This window comes from Dama dama, chromosome 30 (assembly GCF_033118175.1).
Source record: "Dama dama isolate Ldn47 chromosome 30, ASM3311817v1, whole genome shotgun sequence".
In the NCBI taxonomy this organism is placed as follows: domain Eukaryota; kingdom Metazoa; phylum Chordata; class Mammalia; order Artiodactyla; family Cervidae; genus Dama; species Dama dama.
The window spans coordinates 18,626,919-18,654,444 of record NC_083710.1 but is presented as its reverse complement, the minus strand read 5'-3'; the positions used below and the strand labels follow the sequence as shown (position 1 = coordinate 18,654,444).

Genomic DNA, 27,526 nt, shown 5'->3' with positions numbered 1-27,526 from the left:
GGTGAATTATATAATATGCATGGTTTCAGACTTGCTAGAAGAAAAAGTTGTAGAGATCTGTTTTACAACAAGGTATATACTCTTAACACTACCAAACTGTACACCTAAGATGGTTAAGTTGATAAAGTTTAGGTTATTTGTGTTTTACCACAATAAAAAATACACAGGCATTTATAAAGATCAAGTAGAATTAATAGAAAAAAAATATTAACTGTTCCTTTTTTTTATCCTCTCACCTGCTACGTAGACGCAGCCACTCTTTTCTTTCATTTTTTAAAAGTGTGATTTACATACAGTAAAGTTTCTTTAGTACACAGTTCTACAAGTTTTGACAAACACACACAGTGGTCATACCATCACCACAATCAAGAAATGAAACAGTTCCATCTTCTACAGAAACCTCTCCTCTCTCACCCCAAGGCTCTGGCAACTTCTGATCTGGTTGGTTGGTTTGTTTGTTGTCCCTATAGGTTTGCCTTTTCTGGTTTCTTTCACTTAACCGTAATATGTTTGAGATTCATTCGTGTTCCTATGTGTATCAGTACTTAATCTCTTGTTATGACTGAGTAGTATTCCATGGTATAGGTGTACCATGATTTGTTTATCCATTCTGCAGTTGAATAACATTTGGGTTGTTTCCACTTTTGAGTGATTATGATAAAGGGCTTCCCTGGTGGCTTGCAATGCAAAGAGCCGCAGGAGATGTAGGTTTGATCTCTGGGTTGGGAACATCCCCTGGAGGAGGGCATGGCAACCGTCTTCAGTATTCCTGCCTGGAGAATCCCATGGAGAGAAAAGCCTGGCGGACTGTAGCCCGGTAGGCGTCTCTGTCCATATGGTCACAAGGAGTCGGACATGACTAAAGTGACTTAGCATGCACTCACTAACTTAGACTGGGATTACTGGGTTTTATGGAGAGTGAGTCTAACTTTATCAGCAACTCCTGAACTGTTTTGCACACTGTACCATTTTGCATTCCTGTCATCAATACATGAGCATTACTGTTCTGCAGCCTCATCAGCAGTTGATATTTTTAGGTTAAATTTTTAAAAGATTTCCCCACTGTGGTATCTCACTGGGGCTTCCCTGGTGGCTCAGATGATAAAGAATCTGCCCGCAATGCAGGAGACCTGGGTTCGATCCCTGGGTCTGGACGATCCCCTGAAGAAGGGAATTATGTTGCTGTATCTCATTATGGTTTTAGTTTGCATTTCTGTAATGATTAATGATGTTTAACATTTTTTCATGTGCTATTTACCAATCTTCTTTATCTTCTTTGATAAAGTGTTGTCCATTTTTTAAAAAATTGGGTTGTTTCCCTATTGATTTTTAAGAATTCTTTTTATATCTGGATATAGGTCCTTTATCAGATGTGTGACTGGCAATATTTAATTACAGTCTATAGTTTGTATTTTCATTCTTGCAACAGTGTCTTTAAGAACCAAAATTCTTCATGTTAAAAAAGTCTAGTTTATTGATTTTTTTTTTTCTCTTTTATGGATGGTGCTTCTTGCCGTATGTAAGAAATCTGCCTAACCCAAAGTCCCAAGGAATTATAGTTTGGGATTTTACATTTAAGTCTGTGATCCATTTTAAGTTGATATTTCATATGGTGGGGAGGAATGGGTCCAATTGGGTTTTGTTTTTTTATATGCCATCTAGTTGTTTCAGTACTGTTTTTGAAAATATTATCTTTCTGCATGGAGTCAGTTTTATATCTTTGTCAAATCAGTTTCCTTATATGCATGGGACTATCTCTTAACCTTTCTGTCCTATTCCATTGCTCTGAATATCTGTCCTTTTGCCAATACCATACTATCCTGACGAGAGTAACTTTATAGAAAGTCTTGAGTGGGAGTCCTTCAGCACTTTTCTTAATATTGTTTGGCTCATTCTAGTTCTTTTACTTTTACATATAAATTTTAGAATCACTTTATCATTTTTTTATAAGAAGTCTTGCTGGAATTTTGATTGGGATTATGTTGAATCTATATATTATTGTGGGGAGGGGTAATTGACGTGTTAGCCATGTTGAGTCTTTCAGTTGGTGAACACAGTTTATCTCACCATTTATTTGATTCTCTAGGATTTCTTTTGTCAGCATTTCTTAGTTTTCAGCATACAGATTTTATACATATTTTGTTATTTCACGTGTTTTTTGGAGAAGGCAATGGCAACCCACTCCAGTACTCTTGCTTGGGAAATCCCATGGATGGAGGAGCCTGGTGGGCTACAGTCCATGGGGTCGTGAGGAGTCGGACACAACTGAGCGACTTCACTTTCACTTTTCACTTTCATGCACTGGAGAAGGAGATGGCAACCCACTCCAGTATTCTTGCCTGGAGAACCCCAGGGACGGGGGAGCCTGGTGGGCTGCCGTCTACAGGCTTGCACAGCATCGGACACGACCGACAGGACTTAGCAGCAGCAGCAGCACGTGTTTTTATGATACTGTAAAATGGAATTTAAAAAATATCAGCGTTTAATTGTTTATGCTAATACGTAGGAATACAATTGATTTTTCTGATTGAACTTATATCCCGTGACTTAGTCAACACGCTTATTGTTAAGTTCCTGTAGTTTTTTTTTGTGCATTCTTAGGGATTTTCTATATAGGCAATCTTGTGCTAAGTTGCCTCAGTCGTGTCCAACTCTTTGCTACCCTATGGACTGTGTAGCCCACCAGGCTCCTCTGTCCATGGGATTCTCTAGGCAAGAATACTAGAGTGGGTTGCCATGCCCTCTTCCAGGGGATCTTCCTGACCCAGAGTTCAAACTCGAGTCTCTTATGTCTCCTGCATTGGCAGGCAGGTTCTTCACCACTAGCGCCATCTGAAAAGCCCCATAGACAATCATATTATCTGTTAATAGGATAGTTTTATTTTTTTCTTTTTAATCTGGATATCCATTCTTTTGTTCGTCCTTCCTTCCTTCTTTTTTTTTTTTTTTTTTTTGCCTTATTTCCTGCCTATTACTATTACCTTCAGTGTGATATTGAAATTGCCGAGACTGGACATTCTTGCCTTTTTTTCCGATCTTAGGAGGAAACCATTCATTCTTATATTGTTAAGTGTGATGTGAACTGCACGGTTTTTATTAGGTTGAAGAACTTCAATTCCTATTTTGCTGAGAGGTTTTTTTTTTTTTTTATAATGAATGGATGTTGAATTTTGTCAGATTGCTGTTTCCTGCCTCTATTGTGAAGACCCTGTAATTTTTCTTTAGTCTGTTGACTAAATCATACAGTGAATCATATTGATTTTCAGATGTTTACCTTACCTTCTCAGAATAAATGCCATTTGGTCCTGATTATATAACTGGTTTCAAGTTGCCAAAACTTTTTAAAGAATTTTAGTATCTCGTTCAGTAGGGCTATTGGTCTGCAGTTATCTTCTTCTTTTTTTTTTTTTTTATAATGTCATTGCCTGATTTTAGTATCAGGGTCATGCTGGCCTTGTAGAATAAGTTGGGAAGTATTTTCTCCTCTTTAGTTTTCTGGAAGAGAGTTCATATAGAATCAATATTATTTCTTCCTTAAATGGTTACCAGTGAAACCATCTGGGCCTGAGGGTTTTGGCATAGGAAGATTTTAAATTACAAATTAATTTTTTAAAAAAACCATTTAGGTTACCTGTTTCTCCTGGAGTGAGTTTTGGTAGCTTTTGTTTTTCTAGGCATTTGTTCATTATATCTAAATTGTTATATTTGTTAAAGTAAATGTAATATGCTATGTTTTATTTTATTTTTTTCTCAGTTCAAAATATTTCCCAGTTTCCCTTTTATTTGACCTCTGTAGGTTATTTAGGTACGTGTTATTTCCAAATATTTGGAGATTTTCAAAATAATTTTCTGTCATTCATTTCTAATTCAATTCCAATGTGTATATAGAACATGCTTTGTATGATTTGAATTCTTTTAAATTTATTGAGATTTGTTTTGTGGCTCAGAATATGGTCTCTCCTGGTAAAAATGCCATGTGTGCTTGAAATGAATGTGTATTCTGCTGCTACTGGATGGAATGTTCTACAAAAACCAACTAGGTCAAGTGCTTGACAGAGTTATTCAAGTGTTACTGAGGATTGTTGACAACTACAGTTTTGGATTTTTTAAATTTCTCCTTACAGTTCTATCAGTTTTTGCTTAATATAGTTTGAAGCTCTGTTATCAGTGTACAAACACTTAGGATTTTTATGACCTCTTGATAAACTGATCCTTTTATTCATTAGGAAATGATTTAGATTTGCAGTCTACTTGGTCTGAAAAATATAGCCTCTTCAGCATTCAGCATTCGATTATTTTAACATAGAGGATCTTCTTTCATCCTCTTATGTTGCTCATTTATACCTTTATATTTAAAGGATTATTTCTTAAATGCACCAGTAGTTGTGTCTTGCTTTTTCATTTAATCTAACAACCTCTACCTTTAATTAATGTGTTTAACATACATTTAATGTGATTATTGCTACAGTTGGTTTACGTGTACTGTCTTACAGTTTGCTTTTTGTTGTTTATCCCTCTTTTCTTTCTTTGTACTTCTTTTAGATTGTATTTTCTCTAATGATTCCATTTTATCTTCTTTATTGGCTTATTATTAATAGCTATAACTCTTTGTATTGTTATTTCAGGTATTACTTTAGAGTTTGTAGAATCCATCTTTAACTTATCACATCTACTTGTTAGTAATCTAAGAACTGTACAGCAGTATCCATTCCTTCTCCCCTCCTGGCCTATGTTCTACTTTGTCATACATTTTACTTCATTGTATGATATAGCCCCTCTTCACTCATATACTGTTATTAATTTAAAAGAGATATAATAGTTTTTTTTTTTAAGAGAAATAATAGTTAAGGGAAATATTTTTGTGTTTAACTACATAGTTCCCATTTCAGGCGCTCTTCATTCTTTTGTGCAAAATTTCTTATAGTGATAAATTTCTTATCACTGCCAGTGATTGAATCCTTCCAGCTTTCTTAAGAAGAATTTCATCCTCATTTTTTTTCTTTTTTAAAATATTTATTTATTTGGCTGTGCCAGGTCTCGATTGTAGCATGCAGGACCTTTCGTTGCAGCGTGTAAGATCTAGTCCCCTGACTAGGGATTGAACCCAGGCCCCTGCACGGGGTCTCAGGCACTGGACCACCAGGGAAGTCCCTCATCTTTATTTTTGACAGATATTTTCACTGGGGCAGACTTGTAAGTTGATAGACTCTTCAGAATTTCCTCTCAGGGCTTGAAAGACACTGCCACACTCTTCTGTCAGCCTGAAGCCTGCTTCCAGTCTCATCCTTGTTGCTCTGTGTGTGATCTAGTTCTTTCTCTGGGCAGCTTTTAGGGTGGTCTCTTTATCGCTGGTTTTAAGCTATTTGATGATGATATACCTTGCTGCAGTTTTCTTCATAGTTCTCTTGCTTGAGGTTTAACTTCTTGGATCTGTTTTTTGTTTTTTTTTTTCAATAAAATCTGGAGAAAATTGCCATAATTGCCTCAAATATTTTTTCCCTCCCTTCCCCTCTTCTCTTCTTCAGGGACTTCACTAGAGATTTATTTGGTTGTTTGAAATTGCTCCACGGTTCAGTGATACAGAGCAATAATAACTTTTTTTTCTCTGTTTTGTTTTGGTTAGTTTCTATTGCTAATATATCACTAATATTTCTGCCCTCTTTAATCTGCTGTTAATCCCATCAGCCTATCTTTTTTCCCAAATCATATGTTTCATCCTCATAAACTGGGTTTTCTGCACTTAATATGCTAATGTTTACCTGTACTTTCTTGAACATATAAAGCAAGATTATAATAATTTCAGTGTCCTGGTCTACGAATTATATCATCTTTGTCATATCTGGGTCATTTTGATTGATCGATTTTCCTCCCCATCATGAGTCATATCTCCCTGCTTGTTTGTATGCCTGGTACTTTTCATTGGATGCCAGACATTGTGAATTATTGGTTGCTAGCCGTATTTTATTTAATATCCCTGAGCCTTGTTTTGAGAAAAAATTAATTTACTTGGAAACAGTTTGATCTTTTCAGAGCTTCCTTTTATATTTATATATTTTTATTGAAGTATAGTTGAATTACAGCACTGTGTTAATTATTGCTGTCAGCAAAGTTACTCAGTTATACACATACACATTCTTTTTCATATTCTTTTCCGTTATGGTTTATCACAGAATATGAATATAGTTCCCTGTGCCGTCAGTCGGACCTTTTTGTTTACCCTTTCTATATATGATAGTTTGCATCTGCTAACCCCAAATTCCTACCCTTACCCTCTCCCAACCCCGTTTCCCCTTGGCAACCACCACAGAAATAGAAGTCGTTTATCTTGTATTTTAGATTGCACATATAAGTGATATCACATGGTATATGTCCTTCTCTTTCTGACTTACTTCTCTTAGAACGGTAAACTCTAGTTGCATCCATGTTGCTGCAATGGCATTATCCCATTCTTTTTTTATAGTGGAGTAGTATTCCATTGTATACATGTACCACATTGTCTTTATCCATTCATCTTTTGATGGACACGTAGTTTTATTTGGATATATGTCAAGGCTTCCTTTTAAACTGTTTTACACAAGACCAAACACCAGTCAGTCTGGAACTAACTTTTCATCATCACTTTGGCACTATCCTTCTAAATACCTGGCATCCTGTGTTTACAAGTTTGGTTTTTTTTTTTTTTTCTTTTTTACCCAGGCTGGTGGTAACACCAACCCTGTGTGAGTTCCAAAAATTGTTCTGCTGCTTCTTTTGGGTGGCCTCACTGAGCCTCAGGCAGTTTCCTCACTTGTGCTAAGTACTCGACTGAAACCTGGGAGCAGAGGAGCCCCTTGAGGACCCCATTCTCCCTCTTAAAAATATTTTTTAATCAAAGCAATACCTGTACATACCTAAAAATAGAGTGAATAGAAAAAAAGTTATCAATTTCCTTTTTCAGTCCATGAATTTATGCCTTAGCAGGCAGCCACTTCTAATTTCTCATATTTACCCACACATGTCCATGTAATAATATATTTATACTGATATTTCTTGCTCTGTCAATTGTAGGTATTATATAATCAAGCCATAGTAGAGGAGGATTTAGCACTTTTATACCATTCTTAACAGACATTATTCTTTTCCTACCATGCATTTCTTCTTCCCACAACCTTGCCAGTAACCTTAACTTTTTAAAGTTAAACCAGTAAAACAATTTTAAGAATTATTATAGTCAAGTTTTATCTATGAACATTCTTTTCTTTTCATTTACTTTTGATTTCTGCAAAACTGTAAAACTGCTTTTGAACTTACCTAGTTGTTTCATTAGATCCGGTTCATACCTGGCTTTAGCCCCTGCCCTGCACAAATGCTTAGATCTATTAGGTCATGTCTCTGTTTACTTGCACCGAAGCGCTGCCTCCCAAAGGCTCTCACTTCCCCCCACGATTACATACCCGTTGCTGCTAAGGTTTGCTTATTAGCACCTGCCATCCCCAGATTTCCTTCCCCATCATCTTCTTTTGGGTTTTTTTCAGTGCATCATGCAGCATCTTAGTGCCTGCACCATGGACCGAACCCATGCCCCCCGCAGTAGAAGCATGAAATCCTAGCCACTGGACAGCCGGGAACGGCCCCTGTTATCCTGTTGATTCCCTTCCTTCTCTCCACCATTTGAGTTCCTGGTTCATGCTTCTCATGCCATCTTTTCTTTCTGGGAGAATGTATTTCTTATGTTTTTTTAATTTTTATCTTATTGTGGTAAGAAGGCTTAGCCTGAGACCCACACTCTCAAAGTTTTACATTTTCAACATCGTAGTATTGATTTCCAGTGCAAGGTTGTACTGCTGATCTCTAGAACTTATTCCTCTTGCTTTAAACCCCTTTCCCTGATTTGCTTCTCCATTTTGGTGTCTAAAATGTCTGAAAATGTTCTCCTGATACATTTACATTTAAATGATTTGACGAAGTAAAAAACTTTTCTCTCTCAGAATTTTATAAGCAGTTTCCCCATTGTTTCCCAGTGGCCACAACAACCATTCTGATACTGTTATCTGTGTTTGTACCTTGCTTTTTTCTGCGCAGGAGCTTTTAGGATTTTCTCTGTCCCATGTGATCATTAGTTTTGTCATGACGGGCTTTGGTGTAGGGCTCTTTTCATTGATGGTGGTAGCCATTTGGTCATCTCATATGATCAGGAGACTTGCATCCTTCAGTTCTGGACGTATTCTTAAATTATTTCTTTGGTAATTGCTATCCCTCTGTTTTCTGTCTTTGGAATTCATTCTGTTTTGCTCTTGGACTGCCTCCTCGATGGATCCGTTTAGTGTCTTGTATCCCATGTTTCTTTCTCTGTTTCTTTTGTTCTGTTATTTTGGGGAAGATTTTCTCTACTTTATCTTCCATCTTTTCAGTGGAAATCAAGGAAATTTAAAGTATGGTTAAATTTTTCTTGATTTTTTTTTTTTTTTTACATTCTTTCTTGTTCCAACAGTGTGCAGGACCCAAACACTAAAACATTATTCGTGGTTTATTTGCAATTCAGCTTTAATTTGGAGTCCTGTAGTTTCATTTGCTAAACCTGGTAAGACAACCCCCAAGCATCTAGTGAGAGTGGACTACAGAGGGAAGGCAGCGAGCAGCCCCTGGACAACAGTGGCTCGGTCAAGCGTGGGGTTCCGTGCTTTGGCCTCTTCTGCGGCGGTCAGTTTAGATTTGCAAGGAGTTTGGACAGAGGGACAAACAGGTTATCCTGTTTGAGTGGTGGGTCACCAACTGTGCCTGTATTGTGTTGCTCTTGTTCAGTTGCTCAAACTCTGTGACCCCATGGACTTCAGCGCCAGGCTTCCCTGTCCTTCATCATCTCCCAGAGCTCACTCAAACTCATGTCCGTTGAGTCAGTGATGCCATCCAGCCATCTCATCCTCTGCCTCCCCCTTCTCCTCTTGCCCTCAGTCTTTCCCAGCATCAAGGTCTTTACCTACAAACTATCAAGTTTGGGAGAAGAGCACATGTCACTGAATTAGCATACGTGCTACTAATATGCAGAAGTGATTGAATTGGAATCCAGGTAAAAAGACACTTAGGCAAAACAGAACAGAACAACAAAATCAACAACAAATAACCACCCAGCCTTAAAGGTTCGGGCTTTTTCCTATGATCCAGATTCCCCACTGGAGTGAGACCTCTTGACCTCTGCCTAGTGTCTGAAGGGGACTAGTATCATCCATGCCTTCAGGGGTCTCTCCTGAAGGCATGCGAGTGCTTATCCTGTCCTTGGTTAAACTCTGGGCACTAAACTCACAGATGTTCTATTTTGCAAATGGAAGAAACTTTAATAGCTGGAAAGTAATTTTAGTCCCTTGGGCCTCAGACATTCCTGACCCATGGACTCTCCTCTGTAGAGATCTGTAATCTCGTTGTCTTCTTTTTGAAATTATGTCTTTTCAGTTTTCAATTTAAAATCTATCTTATCCAAGCTACCACATAACATTGAGCAGAGTTCCAAGCTCTATACAGTAGTTCCTTGTAGGTTATACATTTTAAATATATCTGTGTATACATGTCCATCCCAAACTCCCTAACTATCCCTTCCCCCCATTCTTTCCCCCAGGGAGAGTGGATACTTGTCTATGAATGGCTGAGTCCCTTTGCTATTCACCTGAAACTATCACACCATCATTAATCGTGTGTGTGTGTGTGTACAAAATAAGAAGTTAAAAAAAGAAATGAAAATCAAACTTAACAAATCTAACAAAGGCTATAACATTCATAGAGGTTAAAATTTTTTTTCTAGTTAAAAAGAAAATCTATCTTAAAGGAACCTAGCACATTTATGGAAAAGATAAGAAAAGAAATAGATTTCTAATTATCTTTTTACCCAGCAGATTCTCCAGAAATATATTACAGATGTTCAAGGGTATATGTGCAAGGATGTTTCTTGCAAGTGTATCTAAAATAGCAAAGTGTTGGTGATGATCATAAAGTCCCACTGTAGAGATATGGGGGTAAACAGACTGCAATTTGGATATTGGCTTCTATAGCTTAATACTTGAATGATCAGTTGGAATGAATGAAATGAAAACATGACCAACTTGTAACTTTCTATTTTCAAGAACATCATGAATAAATAAAATTCAGTTAATTTATTAATCTTCTTAAACCAGTGGGAATTTAAAATTCTTTTCTATATATGATCTTAGAGTTTTGGTTTTTTTAAGCTCTTTTTACAATTTAAGTGATGCTCTACTTTTTCCTGTGCAGTTGACATTCCATTTAAATTTGTAAATGACTTAATCACATAATGATAACTGTAACTTTCAAAATATATAGAAACTATAATGTAAATAATAATTGTGCCTAGATTCATAGACATACAGACCACATATCTGCTTCCCAAATTGTGATTTTTGAGCTTCCACTTACTGTTTTCCTTTTGAAAATAAGTTTGTATCATAATATATAATTTTTGTAAATTATTGGCATATCACTTGAATATTATTTGTTATTCAAAAGCAAAGCCTTAAAGCTTAGAGAACAATATAAACCTTACAATAACGAAGAATGATACTGCCTTGGTTTTTTAACCCCAAAGAGAATTAATTGCCCTTTCATCAGCTTCCACATTCACCAGATTTGGCACCTAACCATTTTGGACAGTTTCTAAAACCAAACACACTCTGCCAACATTGGGTCAACTTCAAAGACTATCTAAGAGGCTCCACTAGCAACTTAAAATTTCCTAAATTAAAGGATTCTGCTTAAGAGAGAATGCTTGAGAGAGGAAAGACTATATGTGGGTTTGTGTGTGTGTGTGTATGTAAATAGAATACGTACCTATATATGTTCTGTGGTCAAGTTTTATGTTGGAATTATTTGTGATGGTACAATTTGCTTATTTGAAAGTCTTTTCTTAGTAGTTTTTTGTTTCTGTCTTTATAGGATTACGCCATTAGAGGGCAGTATTGTAGAGGCTTAAATGCACCTTCTTAAACATACTGAATTGCAAGCTGTTTATAACCTATAATAATCAAGTGACCTTAAGGCCTTAGACTTATAGGATATTAAACTTTAAACTCAGTTAGTACATTCTTGCAATATTTTAAATTAATAGAAGAAAATTATGTAACGGGTTAAGCTATTTCACACTCATATTTTAATTTTGGTTTAGAGAAGGGAATTATTTGGTCAGTGTGGCTATAAGGTTGACATACAGACTTTACAGTATCTCAATTCCGCTGATGTAAGAAGGCTCAAAGGACTGACTCTTATAGAAATTGCACTTAACATCTAAAAACTTGCTTTAGGGACTTAAAGTGAAAATAGATCTATGTAGGAAGGATTCAACCTGTGGATTTTTTTTCCCCTAGCTATACATGGAAGGAAATGCAATTTTAAGGTTTATGGCAATGGGAACTTTTGAGATCTCATTTCATCTGGTAGATTCCTTTTGGCTTCAATTTATATGTGCGTAGCAAGTGACTATGTACTGTTTTTTGTTTCTACACATAATTGATAAATTCATAGAAAGGTAGAATCTCTCAAAGGAAATATGATTTTTTTCCTCTAAAATTCACTAGCTTAGAAAAAAGTATTATTACAGTATAGTTATCTTTATAAATAAAACCACCCTTAAAGTCCTCCAATTACTGCTGCCTGTTAGAACGAGATAATTGAAATCGAGATACTCCAGCTCCTGCGAGTCTTTAAGTGCTGGGACTGGGCATGCCCAGTAGCTCAGAGGGTTCTGGTTGCAAATAAGCAGCTTTCGCCGTTCAGCAGCCACGGGGACAGGCAGCTCCAGGGACGGGGTCTGACTCCCTTAAACGTAAGCACGTGCGGAGCCCTAATCGCATTTTCAGGACCCCTCGGCGTTTTCCGCCCGAGCACTGCTCGGTCTTTGCTTTATCTTGGAGGCCCCTTGCGGCCCGCTTCCCAGCCCCTGAGGCCGAGGCCTGGGCCAGCCCACCCGAGGAGCCGGTCGGGAGGCTGGGGGCGGGGTGGGAGTGGGGAGGGGGGCGGGGCAGCGGGAGGAGGGCGGGGAAGAGGAGAGGGGGCGGATCCAGCGGCACGCTGGCCAATCGGCGCGGCTCTTCCCTGCATATATTTTGCACGGAGACGGGGCGCCCTAGGCTAGAGCCTAGTGGAGCCCGGCTGCTGACCAGGGAGCCTTCTCCGCACAGCCGTGGGAGCTGCGTCTTCCCGGAACCTCCAAGCCCCAGAAGCCAGGCTTCTTTCAATTAGTGCTGCCGTTTTCGGTTTCTCCCTGAGCAGCGTAAAGCTGGAAGATTTTTATCTAGCCCCAACAAGGCGGCTAGTATTCCCTCTTTTTTTTTTTTTTTCCTGCGAGGGTGTTTTTGGCTGCAATTGCATGAAATCCCAATGGTGTAGACCAGTGGCGATGGATCTAGGAGTTTACCAACTGAGACATTTTTCAATTTCTTTCTTGTCATCCTTGCTCGGGACCGAAAACGCCTCTGTGAGACTTGACAATAGGTAAATGTCGGCTGGGATACTTTTAAAAATTTACTCGTGAGATCCTTGTAATAATGCAGGTGAAAGATAGCCCGGCGAATTCCTTTGTCCATTGCTGAGAGGCTACGGTGACATGGATGTTGCTTTTTGAAATGTTCCGAATAGCCTTGTTTTTGCAGGTCTGGCCAGAGCACAGGGATTTACCACATTATGTAATTTAGCCTTTGTGGCTCACTTAAATAGGGAAATGTCTGGATATTCGTTAGGAAGAGAGTGGCTGGTGTTTTCTGGAGGGTGATATATTACATAGCATTAAAGAATGTTCAGAAAATGATGTTAGTAACACCACAGAATTGGGGAATTCTTTTTGTCTGGGATAGAAAAAAGATCCCATTTATTGATTTTTTTTTTTCCCTTTTCTTTTTCAGCTCATCTGGTGCAAGCGTGGTAGCTATTGACAACAAAATCGAGCAAGCTATGGTATGTACTGTTTTAAAAATCGTTTGTACTAAATGTGGGCACAGTACAAAATGCAGGGTATCTTGGGATGAACGGAGCGCATCCGTAGAAGACGATGACTGCTCTCCATACATTTAGAAATACCGGCACTGTCTCCATTCTGCCAGCATGAAGCCACATACCAGGGCTGCTAAGGAGAGAGAAAGGGACCCTGCGGGTATTCGATGTTCTTTCCAGGACCGATTTCAAACAACCGTCAAGATTTTGGCGGAGGTGCCTGCCCGTTTTTTGCTGGGGAATTGCTGGGAAAGCGCTGACCCAGCGTGTCCTTCGGTCTCGGGCACATCGCTAGTGATGTGGCTTTCCTAGGGATCGTAAGGTTTACCGCGGTGCCGGGAGCGGGGAGGGCCCCAGAAGTGGGGGTCTTGGGAAGGAGCCTCCTACACGGGGCCAAACGGATCCCCAGTTGTGGAGGCTCCTGCACAATGAAGAGCCGGAGAAAAGTTTCGCCGTCTCAGCCTGCTCCTGGATTTCTGCTATTTTTTTATTTCCGCCTTGGCCGTTCTTTGTTATTGGAGCAGCGCCTGTGGCTCTTCTCACGGGATTCTCTGCCCACTGTTGCTAGGCAAACTCCGAACCTTTAATTCGGAGCTATAAATAACTCGAGCGCCCATTGGCTGCGACGGCTGCCCAGGTTTCTGTGATGTCAGCTTAATCACGAAAAGGGGGGGGGGGGGTGGGGGGAAGGAAAATGCGGCAACACGCTCTGTAGGAACTGGCTGCAGCCGGTGCTGAGGGAGGCGGTCCGGCGGGCGGAGGGAGGGGCTTGGGGGCGGGGTCGTGGCTCCCGTTGCTCCGGGGCTGGACATCTCTGAGCCCGGCTTCTTTCTGCACCGAGCTGGAGCCCGGCTGCGTTTTGCCATCTCGAATAGGAAACCTGAGCGTAGGCATTTCTGGCCAACGGCTGCAAGGAAAGCAAAACCTTGATCACTTATACGTTAAACTGAAGTACAGTTAAGGTGGTATTCCGTCGTTTTCCCCTGGAGCCTGTTAAATGAACCTCTAAAGGCAGGATATGTCGTCTTTAGGGAGAGACATGCAAAATGTTTTAACAATTCAGAGTCCGGGAAACAGTCAATAGAACGTTAAACCTTCCCCCCCCCCCCCCCCCCTCCTTCCTTCTCTCCCTTTCAGGATCTGGTGAAAAGCCATTTGATGTATGCAGTTAGAGAGGAAGTGGAGGTCCTCAAGGAACAGATCAAGGAACTCATAGAGAAAAATTCCCAGCTGGAGCAGGAGAACAATCTGCTGAAGACACTGGCCAGTCCCGAGCAGCTTGCCCAGTTCCAGGCCCAGCTGCAGACTGGCTCGCCCCCTGCCACCACACAGCCACAGGGGACCACACAGCCCCCAGCCCAGCCAGCGTCCCAGGGCTCAGGACCAACCGCGTAGCCATCCCGGCCCCCGAAGAACTGGCTGCTGTGGTCTGAACTGAAGAGACCTGAGAAGATGTACTAGGGGAGGGGTCCGCCCCCACCGCCACCCATTTCATTGCTCGCTGCAAAAGAGATGTGAGACTGACACATGCCGTTTTCTCTTTTTTCCAGTATTAAAACACTCATGCTTTCGGCTTGAAGAAATTTCTTAGTTGGGTGAGTTAAAGGTTAATCAGAGAATTAGCATGGATATACTGGGACCTCATGCAGCTTGGCAGAATCGTGAGAAATGGTTTCATTCATTCTGAGGAGCTGTTGTGCCTTTCCACCCCCCGCCCCTGCTCCCCACCCTCCCCATCTCCAAGAGTTCTTCCTGCTTGCATGGTAGTGTACTCCATGGGGTTCCGAAGCAGAGGAGCTTGCCACTGGACTTTCCTCTCCTCCCCCGAGAGGAACTGGAAAGGGAGGTGAAGGTCAAGAGTGAAGCTTAGTCTCACCTAAGATGAGGGGAAAACACAGTTCATTGTACAAACGACGACTGTCACCAGACTCCATTAAAAAAAAAAAATTGTGCCTCTTTCCGAAACAGTGGATGACACAAAACTATTAGCGTGACTAAATGGTGACAGGTAGCTGGGACCTAAGCTCTCTTACCATGAAGGTTGTTTTGCTTATTGTATATTTGTGTATGTAGTGTAACTATTTTGTACAATAGAGGACTATAACTACTATTTAGGTTGTACAGATTGCAATTTAGATGTTTCATTGGCTGTCTGAAGAGGTGTGGATTGTCTTTTCTATAGCGATCTCCATGAAAAACCCATGAAGCAAAACACACCTCCCTAAAGAGATTTTAAGAATTTGGCACAGTTAGTCACTTTGTGTAATCTGCAATCTTTTAGCTGCTGAGTATCTTGAAGTCACTCCCTGTTCACTGAAATCCTTTGATTGAACTGGTTGAATACTTTGAAAAATGCGGAGTTGTAGCTAATGGATTTCCCAGTAGGGGTTTCTGCATATTACCTGTATAGTAGTTATCTGCATATGTTTCTGTGCATGTTCTCTACACAGTTGTAAGGTGTCACTGTATTTAACTGTTGCACTTGTCAACTTTCAATAAAGCATACAAAATGTTGATAAATAAGTGTTTCTATGTTACAGTGTTAACGTAATGGTAGTCATTTGCACAACTATTTCCAGGCAAAGTTCAAACAATTTGGTGAAATTCTGAAGGGGGGGTGAAAGGGTTGGGCAAAGTAGTGATGCTCATGGTTTGATTGGAGAAGTATAAGGAATCTAACATTGCATTCTTTCAGGTAGTAAGGGAAGAGACAAGGAGGCAAGAGCTTGGTTCTTCAGACTGGTTGTATGATCTGGACAAGTGGCTTTCCCCACTCACAGCTGATGGGAGGGTACTGAAAGAAAGAAAGCCTCTGTGGCTTTAAAACTCTAGGAGTCCATGGAAGTCTTAATCTTCTAGTGTTTACCAGCTGAGGGGAATGAACCTTACTCTGTGTATAATCCCAACAAGCAGCTCTAGGATCAGAAGATGGGGCTTAGAGAGAGAATCTGATTTCCGCTTGAAGAACTCTGAGAATGGATGCCTTTCCTACTGTGGATTGAGTTCCCAGCTCCTAGGGACGCCCAAACAAAAGATAGGATAATTCCAGTGGTTTCCTTTATACTGAGTTTGGGGAAGGACCAGATGAACAAGGGAGTCCCCTCCCACTTGTTTCCTTAAGACTAAAATAAGTCAAAGTTCTAAACATGGAATCCTAAAGCAAGTTGGCACCTGAGAAGTGAACCTGCGGGGTCCCATTCTGTTGTAAGCCATGCCGGTGAGCAGAGATGAACAGGGTGAGTTTTCAGCCCTGTGGTCTGCCCCACCACCTCAGTAACTATCCCTCCACTAGAGAGACGCAGCGTTCCTCAGCTCTTGAGATTTTCTCAGGCCCTTGCAGGACAGGACTCAACTTTTCTGAATCCTTCTCTAATGTAGAACTGATGGGAGATTGATGGGTGGATGGAGGGAACCTCAGAGTTTCCTGGAAAGAACTGGACTGGGTGCATGTGTGATGGAGCTCAAAGTGACCCACTGGGCGACCTGGCTCCTACTGAAGCACTGAACTGCCAACTGCCGTGGGAGGTGGCGGTGGCCATGAAGATGGTTTGGGGAAATTTGGAGAGGGCTTAAAACAATCCTTGTCATACTCACGTGAAGGTTATATATTAATAACTTTGTCAAAGGGATACTCATGTAGTAATCCCATTTCCTTTAAAAAGAAAGCTATGCTGATTCTAAACCCTTAACCATTTCATCTTTTATATTTTTAATGAAGTTCTTCAATAGCAAAGGTCATAATTGTGGGAAATTTGAAAAAATTCATGTCAATGTATCATTAAGGCAGAACTTTCTTCATTATTTAATGGAATTGGGGGCCTTTTTTATTAAAGATGGGAGACTCCCATGATGTTTTGGGAGCTGAATGTTGTACGTGAAATAAGAATGAATTATTAAAATCCAAAGATGTTTCTTCATGCATGCTCATTTTAGTTATTACTAAACATATTTTAAGTAATTTTAAAGGGCATTTTTACGATCTGCTTACAGACCTGATTAGGCCTTTGTTGGCCTGTGGGTTGTTATATAATTGATTATATCATACTTAGTTTCTCTGGGGCGGGAGAGATTTTTTAAGGGGGATGGAATGTTGTTCAGCCTTGGGTGTGCCCGATATCATCAATTGCAGCAGGAGAAACCACCATTCAGGGAAGGAGAGACAAGGAATTTTATGTGATTTTAATGAATGCTTTCTGTTTGAAATTCACAATGCTTATAACTCATTAATTCTGCTCTTTTTTTGCATAGTTTAAAAACAAAAATTTATTTTTCGTTATGTGATAAATACATAATGCCAGGATCAATTTTAAATTGATAGAAGAAATGTATAAATGTTCATTATAACTGAAATGGGTAAAGAATTTGCCTGCAATGTGGGAGACCTGGGTTTGATCCCTGGTTTGGGAAGATCCTCTGAAGAAGGGAATGACTACCAAATCCAGTATTCTTGCCTGGAGAATTCTGTGGACAGAGGAGCCCGGCAAGCTGCAGTCTTTGGGATCGCAAAGAGTCAGACACAACTGAGCGACTAACACACACATAACAGATTAGAAATGAAAACTTAATTTCCACAAACACTGCTCTGCCCTTACTTTTATGTAAAATGAGTTGCTGAAGCTACCAGGGGCCTGGCAGCCTTTGGCCATCAACTTCACAACCTTTCTAATAGCAATCATGGCCCAAAGATTAGAAATGGAGGCAGAGAAGGTTAAATTTCCTCCCCCTTAGATAAGAGCGCCTGCCACGGAGCAGAGATGAAGAGTTCTGCCTGCCAGGCCTGGTCCTGCAGAAACTAGCTCTTCGACCTTTTCAATGGGAACTTCTACCCACTTTCTCATCAGTAAAATATGGAGCTGGATCAGATTACGAAGATGCTGTCCTGCCGCAAGATGCTACAGTCCTCCGCTTTTTCCAGTGACTTTATTTCATTGGAACTTTTGGGAGGAGAGTGTGCCGTTTTGTTTATTTGTTTAACTTCATGGGCTAAATTAATTTGGTGTTAATCCTTACTTTCCCGGTTACTAGCAAGGTGATGTTGGCAAGTTCCTTTACATACTGGTCTGTTTCCTCATGCTAAAATGGGGACATGCCATCTCTATAGGTTTTTTTTTTTTTTGGTAAGGGAACGCTGTAAACACAGATATTGATTCAAAGCAAATGGTTCAAGAAATGTTAGCCTCTCTCTTATTTTTGAGTCATTCATCCTCTTGTTTATGTTTATTTGTATATGTATATGTTTATTTAATTTTGTATTTTTTTGCAGGAATAAAGGTGTGGCAGTTTTATTTTCTGAGCTTCCCTGATCGCTCAGTTGGTAAAGAATCTGCCTGCAAGGCAGGAGACCCCGGTTTGATTCCTGGGTTGGGAAGATCCGCTGGAGAAGGGAAAGGCTACCTACTCCAGTATTCTGGCCTGGAGAATTTAGGGTTAGGGTTAGATTAAGGTTAGGGTAATTCCATGGACTGTATAGTCCATGGGGTCACAAAGAGTTGGACATGACTGAGTGACTTTCACTTTATTTTCTAATAACTTTTATTTAACATTGGGATAGTAGTGGTGGCTATTAAAATTTTATTACAAAAATGCACTAAAAAAATGCCTTTTCTTGGAATATGGACAGAAGTATACCATTCCTTCTATATCTAAGAGATTATACTTAAGGCAGCTATTTGATTAGAAAGAATTTATTGGGAATTGTTTGAAAGTCATGTTGGTAGTAGTAAATACACAATTACAGGTGGAATGTATATCTTACATGATTGATTTCCTTATGGAAAGAAGTTCTAGGTAAAACAGTGCTATGGATGGTCAGGCAGGCCAGTCACTGGGGTCGGTAATCCGGCTTTATCAACAGCTGTTCTAAAGGTTTAGCGGCCATTTTAAAGTGTGCAAAAATTACTGCACTATTACAGCATAAATCTGTGCTTTAATTCCGGTGTTTTGGACCCAGATGTCTGTAGGGTATGAAAGAGAAATCCCTTGAGTGAAGTGAGGCCAGACAATAGGATGACCGTGGCCTCGAGAGTAAGCTCCATCCACACACACATGAAGCCTGTGCTGCTCAACTCTGCAAGTGGTGCTGTGTGGGAACTCAAGCTCTGTGTTACCAGATCTTCACATTTTTCAAGATCCAGAAATCCAGGCTCCGTCTGAAAATTCCTGATTTTAGACATCGTGCAGACCAAACAAAAGCACAGCTACTCTGCTGATCTGGCCCGCAGACTGTGAGTCTCCGCTCCCCACTTTCTAGATCTGCAAGAACCAGACTCCTACTCCTAAATGGCAGCTCATCCCTTCAGCACAAAACAAAACAGAAAACTTCTCTTTTGAGTGGAAAAAATGGTCACAAGCTGTCTGGGAAGCTATGTGTGAATTTCTTCTAAGATCCTTTCCCGAGTACCCTCCTGGCTTTTTTTTTTTTTTTCCCAATGTGGACCATTTTTGAAAGTCTTTATTGAATTTGTTAATATCGCTTCTGTTTTATGTTTTGGTGTTTTGGCCATGAAACATATGGGGGTCTTAGCTCCCTGACCAGGGATCAAATTCTCACCCCCTGCATTAAGGGATGAAGTCTCAACCGCTGTACCGCCAGGGAAGTCCCCTGTGGCTTGTTCTTTATATTAGAAAGGAGTACAGAGTCTCAGCCCTAAAGGGCAGGCCAAATATTACCTGTTAGAAAAATGAGGTACTTTGTTTTCTGGAGAAATTTGCCTTATGTGACAAAATACCTGAATCACTCCTCTTTCAGATGAATCCTTCAGCAAAAATATTTCTGGGAGTTCTTTTAGGAACTGTTGTTAAATCGGTAGCGATTCCTCAGGGGAGTATGACCCCTCCACTACAGTTTACAACTGACTCATTTCAGGACAAAGATGTTTGTGGATGTGTGTACTACAGGGTTATATCACACCTGCTTCAAAGTGCCAGGAATAACTTGTATTTCAACCAAACAATCTGCCCTATTGTGTCAGGCATACTCAAGCGTGTCCGGGTAGTGGTCTGTAGTCAGTGCAGACTAGGAGACCAAGAAAGCAGAAATCTGTGTTTCTCCCCTTAAGGGGAGAGAGAAGTGGAGGCAGACCGGCCCACTGTCCTGGTTTGCTGGGGAATTGAGGGTGATTCCTGGAAGTGGGACTTTCAGTGCTACAAGCAGGAAAGTCCCAGACAAGCTGGGAGAAGTTGGTCTCCCTAGAAACCGTTTCCTCTTCTACTTGGACATACAGCTGAATCATACCTCCCAGCCCTTTGAAAGTCGGTGCAACCTGGAACTCAGTTTTAGCCAACAGATAGAGAGCTGAAGTGATGAACACTCGGCCATAAGAAAACCAATCTGAGGACTTCCCTGGTGGTCCAGTGGTTAAGATTCCACTTCCACAGCAGGGAGTACAGGTCCGATCCCTAGTCGGGGCACTAAGATCCTGCGTGATGCGCCATAAAATAAAAAAACAAAAACACAATCTGCCATGCTTGTTCCACTGACCCAGTGGGGAAGACCTGGGGCCCTTGGGTGTGACAGAGCCTCTGTCAGCCTGGGTGTGTGAATGACCGAGTGTCCTCCCCCATTAATCGGGAACCAGCCAGCACAGTTCCGTAAGCTGGAATGTGTCAGCCTTCAGACATCTGAGAATCTGCTTGTCTCGGGGGCTGACCCAAGGCTAACATAGAAATGATGCTGAACTGGGGTGTTGCCGTCAGAACAGAAATGTTGACTGTGGCATTGACGGTGGCCGGTGATAAAACCTTTGGAGGTTTGAGAGGTTGAGATCCATACTGGAAGTGGCAACGTGTTTTGTAAAATTGGTGCTCATAACCACCCAGGTGCCCAGGGAGCCTGTATTTCTGAAGGGTCAGAAAGTTAGTAACCTGTGGTTCTTTGCCATGTTTGATAGAGGCTTTCAAGAAAAAGGTTGACTCAGGAAAGAATGAGTCCAGTTTTTCAATAAAAAGGAAAGAGAAGAAAAGGTACAGAAATTGAGAAAAATCAAAGTCAAAGGGTTCAATCACTCAGTTGTGTCCAACTCTTTGCAACCCCATGGACTGCAGCCCCCCAGGGTCCTCCATCAATGGAATTCTCCAGGCAAGAATACTGGAGTGGGTTGCCATTCCCTTCTCTAGGGGATCTTCTGACCCAGGGATCAAACCTGAGTCTCCTGCACTGCAGGTGGATTCTTAACCGTCTGAGCCACCAGGGAAGCCCATTTACTTAACCCTGTTTTTAAACTTCATATCATGTTAACTCTTAAAGAAGAAAAAAAAGAGAACTTGTTCTATTCTCTCTTGGGTTTTATTTTGCTTCCTAGATATCCAAGCTGTTGGAAAGGAGCAGAGTTATGCTCCTTCCTTCACGGATGTGAAATGATTGAACTGGGCCACAGCATGAAAGCCTTCAGCCTCCTTTTGGGGAAAGGAAAATGGAACCCATTTGTTATCATTATTACTACATGGTACTGAGCCGACTGTGTGCTAAGCACTTGAGATATGGTATCTCATTTATTCTTTGCACCTGCCCTCTGAGAAAGGTATCAGCCCACATTACAGAACAGAGCAGAAATAAATGGCCAAGTCAAGTGTAATAGAGGCGATAAGTGTCAGGCAAACCAGGGGCATCTGATACCAAGGTCAGTGCTCTTAGCCTCCATGTTGGCCGCTTCCAAAGATGGGCAGCCCCAGCCTGTCAAGCATGTCTGGGCCCCCTGGCTGCCCCAGTGCTAGCATCTGTCCTTCCCTCAGTGTGTTTGGGGTGTGCTGGTGGCCCAGGTCAGGGCTGGCCTGTGAATCCTGTTTCCTCCAGAAAACAATAATACACAACACACTGCCCCCAAACTCTTCCCACCTTGTCAAGCTGCTTGGCTAGTAAAACCCAATGGAATTCTATGTTCTTGGAAGGGAATTTTATACCACAAAGGGAAGAGCAGGTATGAATTGAGGATTCATAGGTGAATGTGGGCTTCCCAGGTGGCGCTATTGATAAAGAACCCCCCTGCCAATGCAGGAGATCATTAAGAGACTGGGTTCGATCCCTGGGTGGGGAGATCCCTTGGAGCAGGGCACGGCAACCCACTTCAGTATTCTTGCCTGGAGAATCCCCAAGGACAGAGGAGCCTGGCAGGCTACAGCCCGTAGGATCGCAAAGAGTTGGTCACTGGTCACAAGTGAAGTGACTTAGCACACACACGCACGCAGGTGCACGTACAGTACCAAAGCAAGTAGATGCCCCTTCCCCCGTCCAGCGTGGCACCAGATGAGCCACAGCATAGATGGGAGGGCTACCTTTCCCACACCAGTGTCACCACCTCTTGACCCAGCCATCACTGGAGAATGAAATGATCCTATAGAGGATGCTACTATTCATTCACTCCTAAAACACACCCTGTTTATTAGGCACCCATGATGTGCCAACATTAGGAGTCCCCCCACCCATCCTGTGGGTACAAAAATGAAAATACTTCCACTTTGGAGATGCCTCAGTCCGGTGACAAAGACAGATCATATTAAGAATTATTATAACAGGAGAGACTATCTCCTTCAATACCAATGTATTCAGAAGGCTCACGGAACAAAGATGTGGGGAAAATGAATTTTGTCTGGGGGGTGAGTGAGGGAGGAAAGAGACACAAGTTTGCAGAGGATATTTTGGTCTCACGCCATGCTTGTTTTGGGAAGAGGTGTTGGAATACTGTCTGCTGTTGGCTGCCCAGCACTCATTCTTTATCCTTCCTTTGGGAAGCCCCAAGGTGGCCACAGAAATGGTCTTGCTTGACATCTGCCCTCTCCACTCCACATCTGCCTTCCCCTGGTCACCATGACCCAATCTAGTAAGTCAGAGTGGACTTTAGCCCTCAAAGGACTCAGAATCTGGCCCTGGCCTCTGTCTGCTAGGGGTGACCATTTGAAAATGAAATGCTCAGAAGTGCCACAGCCCTGAGCGGAAAGCTCTGGACACTGGCAGGAGCCACTATACAGATCCAGATGAGAGGCAGCTTAAAGAGCGCTGGGCCAACACGTGAATCTTTGTGACCTCATTTGAACCCTGCATTCAACTAGATCTGAAGACAAGTCTATATCCCCAGAGGTTGCGTTATTCTCCGCAGCTGGTTTAAGTTATGTTTCCTGTGCAGACTGCGTGTGTGTGTGTGCTCAGTCGTGTCCAACTCTGCCACCCCATGGACTGTAACCTGCCAGGCTCCTCTGTCCATGGAATTCTCCAGGCAAGAATCCTGGAATGGGTTGTCATTTCCTTCTCCAGAGGATCTTCCCGACCCAGGGATCTAACCCACATCTCTTGCATCTCCTGTATTGGCAGGTGGATTCTTTACCACTAGCACCACCTGGAAAACTAGAGGGTCCCCAACTAGTACAGACCTTTCCTCTGTTTCCTTGTCAACAATTTGGACTTCTGCTTACTTTCTTTTTCCCCATAGGAATAATTATTGTGGTATACTTTGAATTTTGGAAGAAATAATTATTGCTGTATACTTTGAATTCTCAAAATTCTATAGGAGTGGTAAATCTGTCTCACAATAAAGGATGGAAGGGAGGAAAAGAAAGAAAGAGAAAGGAAGGAAGGAAGGAAGAAAGAACCACCTCCAAGGTTTCAAATTGAGTTTATTAGCATGTAAAAATTTCACTTGTACTGTAGATGAAGGACACTGTTTAACTGGTCCACACGGTTGAGTCCATTCTGTGAATGACCAACTATAATCTACGTGGAGGTGGTGCTCAGCTCCACTGGGGAGGACCTTGAAGGCTCCCTGGGAATGTGATCCTTGAGCTGTGCCTTCTATTAATAGGATAGGTTGCCGAGAGGGTGCAGGCAGCAGTGTTGGAGGCATCTTGTGAACATGTTGAGAGGAATGGCAACTTCAGGCTGGTTTCCTATAACTGAAGCGCAGGCTGGTGGGATGTGAGGCAGGAGAGGGTGGGCTCACACCTGCAGGGTCCCATAATCACGCTAAGCAAGAGCAGCAAGAAACACATTTTAGAAAAAAATCGAGGAGGGATGGACTGTACACAGAGAAATCTGTTATTGAACTGTTGAAATAGATTGGGTGCAGGAGAGAAGTCTAAGAAACACACCAGGACGTAGACACTAGTCAGGGTGGGGTGGGGGAAGAGTGTGGGAGCCTCTGGTTCAGGAAATTGGAAGGGTGAGTGATCGCACCACCCCTGGGATGGTAATAGGAAGGCAGAACCAGTCTGGGAACCTAACAGTTCAGTTTTGGATGTGCAGAGTGGGGAACTTGTAGGGAATCCAAGTGGAGGTTTCCTCTAGCCAGCCCCACCTCAGGGCCGGGACTGGGGGTGATCTGGGGGCTGGCTGGTGGAGATTCTTGTTCTCATCATGCCCACGTTTTTCTCTTCTTTCGGGGCACAGCCAGACTACCTTCCCACCTCCCTGCTGTAACATGCACCCTGCGTTGCCCATGGATGGCGAGCAGAAGGGATGTGTGACACCTGTAGGCGTGGCCCAGCATGCACCCCCAAGAGGAGGGGGAGGGTGGTGAGGGCGTGGGGAGGGCTGCAAACTGTGCTGAGCCCCAGACGTCGTAGGGGGTTAGGGGAGTCATTATAGCATGTAGCCCACCTTGTCCATGGCAGCTGAAGAGAGTGAGTTGAGAGCCCTTTTGTGAACGAGTCCAAGCCTGTACTGCTGCCCACACAGATCAGTGAATCGAGAGATGAGTCGTTGGGGCAAGGAATGGCGACTTTATTCGGAAAGCCAGCAGATGGAGGAGATGGTGATCTACTGTCCAAGGAACCATACTACTGAGTTAGAAGTCAGGCTTCTTTTATACTAAAAGGGAAGGGGTTGTGGCTGTTTATTGCAAACTTCTTGGTGCCTGAATCCTTGTTCTTGCACTTGTCCATGTAAGTCTGGTCACCGTGTTCCTATAAACCTCCAACAAGACAAATGGTATTCTCTGTTCTGCAACTTCTTATCTCTGTATGAATGGAAAAATGTTATACCTTTAAAGGTCAGAGCCTTGAGAATGGGCTGTCGTGTGTATTTCGGGCTATCAGCAACATCTTTTGGACAAAATGTGCAGAACCAGCCTGACTAAGCACAGGCAACAGAGCACAAAGTTTAGAGCTAAAGGAACAGATCCAATATGGAGTCAGGTTTGGTCTGGACCACAACACAGGTGGAGGAATCAGGTCTTCTCAGAAAAGGGGCAGGAAAGAGTGAAGGTAGAGGCAAATACAGATGGATTCGCAGGTGTTGAGAAGCTGAATGTCCCTCCTGCTAGCCAAATTTGTCCCCTGTGGCTTAGGAAGAGGGTGTTTGAACAGAAAGTACAAACAGCAGATCCTGGGAGTTTGAGAAAAACACGGGAGGTAGAATCACACAGCCTTGTGGAAGGGAACTGTCGATGTTGAGGACTTTGGGTTCCAACAGGAAATCTAGACCTTGCAGGCTTCTGAAGAAGCCTCTGCCCCCAGATCAAGTGGCATGCGTCCCAGGCTCTGGGGCTGGTGGTCTGGGGCTGTGCAGAAGATGGGCTTGAACGAGACAGGAGGTCCTGGGGGCAGTGACTTTGAGTCCACGTGGGAGAAAATGGAGAAGGGATTCAACCTGTGGAAGGGGCTGGGTGAGTGTTCGTTGCTCAGTTGTGTCTGACTCTTTGTGACTCCCTGGACTGTAGCCTGCCAGGCTCCTCTTCCATGGAATTCTCTAGGTGAGAGTACTGAAGTAGGTCGCCATTCCCTTCTCCAGGGAATCCTCACAACCCAGGGATCAAACCTGGTTTGCCCACATTGCAGATTCTGTACCATCTGAGCCACCAGGGAAGACCTTCGGGGGCAGGTGTAAGGGATTTGAAGACATGAAAGCTATAGAGTTGAGAGGACAACATGACCAACTAGATAACACAGTTCCTGGGAGGAATCTCAGGGCAGAGAGCATGGCCTCAGAAGTTTCTTCTAACCCAGCAGTGCTGACGCCTACAGAGTCACACAATAGATCGAGGATCGAGGCACACAATAGGATCGAGGGGAGGGGGGTTTCTACATAGCCTCTGGCTCTACTCCACCCCTTTCCACTTCCAGAGGGGACACTGAGTCCCAGAGACATGAAGTGACTTCTCCATGATCACAGAGTTAGTGGCCAAAACAGCCCTGGACCAAAATGTAATTGCAAAGGAAAGGGAAAACTTGGTGAAAGAGGAAGAGAGGAGGGGCATTCATTCATTCATTCATTCGTCCACTTTTTCATTCAACAAATGAGTATTGCTTTTTAGATGCTGGGGCCACAGATATGAATACGACCTGGTATTTGCCTCTAAGGAGCTTCTAGCCAGGGAGGGGATGCCGACGGCTGTTGGAATGAAGCACACAGGATACCGAGGGACAGAAGGAGGAGTCATGTGTGCCTGGGTTGTTGAAGTGGGTGGTTGATGAGTATCACGAAAAGCTTCCAGAAGGAACAACTTGACTGAGTCTCAGGATGAGGTAGACTAGTGGAAAGGATGTGTCAGACACCCGGCCAGAAAGCAAGCTGTGTTCCAAGGCCGCCCTCAGGCTGCAAAAGCCAGTGCTTCTTGGAAATCATGTTTTGAATGGTGGGGGAGTTGGGAGGAAAGGTCAGAGAGCAACGGGGTAGCACATGTTACAGCCTTGCCCCTCGGAGGTCTGGCTAGTGCACATTGGCCAGGGGAGCAGGGAGTAAGTTGCATCCCTCCCTCAGCTAAGAATGGGCACTCGGGAGTGGACCCCTGGGCTCCGGGACCGGCTCCATGGCACCGCCAGCCGCCAGACACCACGGGCTGAGGGCCAGGACCCTGGAGGCGAGGTGGACTCGTAAATAACGCAAATAAAAAGTGACAGTGCTAAAATCCACTGGAGAGAGCGTTGGGGGAGGAGTGATTACCTTTAGCTTGGAAGGGGCTTGCAGAGTCAGGAATATTGCGGCAGGCAGGATTTTGACAGAGTGGATGGGGAGTCAAGGAGTGAGAAGAGCAAGGCTGGGCGGGGGCCTCTGAATGACTCTGATGGAATCTCTACCTTAGGGAGGAGCCGCCATGGATTTCAAAGCAATCAACAGCTGGAAGCTGTGTTTTCTCTTTTTCAGAATTATTTGTTTATTTCTGGCTGTGCTGGGTGTTCATGGCTGCTCGGGCTTTTCTCTAGTGGTGGCGAGCGGGGGCTACTTTCTGGTTTTGGTGCTTGGGCTTTTCACGGCAGGGGTTTCTCGTGTTGGGGAGCATGGGCTCTCGGGTGCGTGGGTTCCAGTTATAGCAGCACATGGGTTCAGTAGCTGCGGCTCCTGGGCTCTGGAGTGCTGCTCACAGTTGCCGCTTTAGAGCACAAGCTCCGAGACTCATGGGATCTTCCCAGACCAGGGAACGAACCCATGTCTCCTACACTGGCAAGCGGATTCTTTGCCGCTGAGCCACCAGGGAAGCCTTGGAACCCGCGTTTCCTCCGAGCCTTGATTCCTTGTGTCTGCCCAGCCCGCCTCCTCTTACCTGCTGGGGTCAGGGATGCTCTGAATAGGTGCTGTGTTTTTCCCGTTTGCCTGGTACTTTGTAGAAGTTAGATAAATGCCTATTGAACGAATGAA

General features: G+C 42.9%; 1 protein-coding gene across 6 annotated transcripts in view; it reads left to right on the top strand.

Moving 5' to 3' along the window:
• The window catches only part of TSC22D1 (TSC22 domain family member 1), a 125,676-nt gene extending 110,187 nt beyond the window's left edge, over nt 1–15,489 (top strand). For 4 of the 6 annotated variants that reach the window (XM_061133117.1, XM_061133121.1, XM_061133124.1 and 1 more), the window contains 2 exons: nt 12,879–12,930; nt 14,104–15,489. In XM_061133117.1, coding sequence (XP_060989100.1) covers nt 12,879–12,930; nt 14,104–14,361 — 310 coding nt within the window. In that variant the 3' untranslated portion in view covers nt 14,362–15,489. Of the gene's footprint in view, nt 1–11,780; nt 11,804–12,104; nt 12,472–12,878; nt 12,931–14,103 lie in introns of those variants that run through there. The other 2 variants (XM_061133125.1, XM_061133123.1) reach the window with 2 other exon arrangements.
• The last annotated feature ends 12,037 nt before the right edge of the window (nt 15,490–27,526 follow it).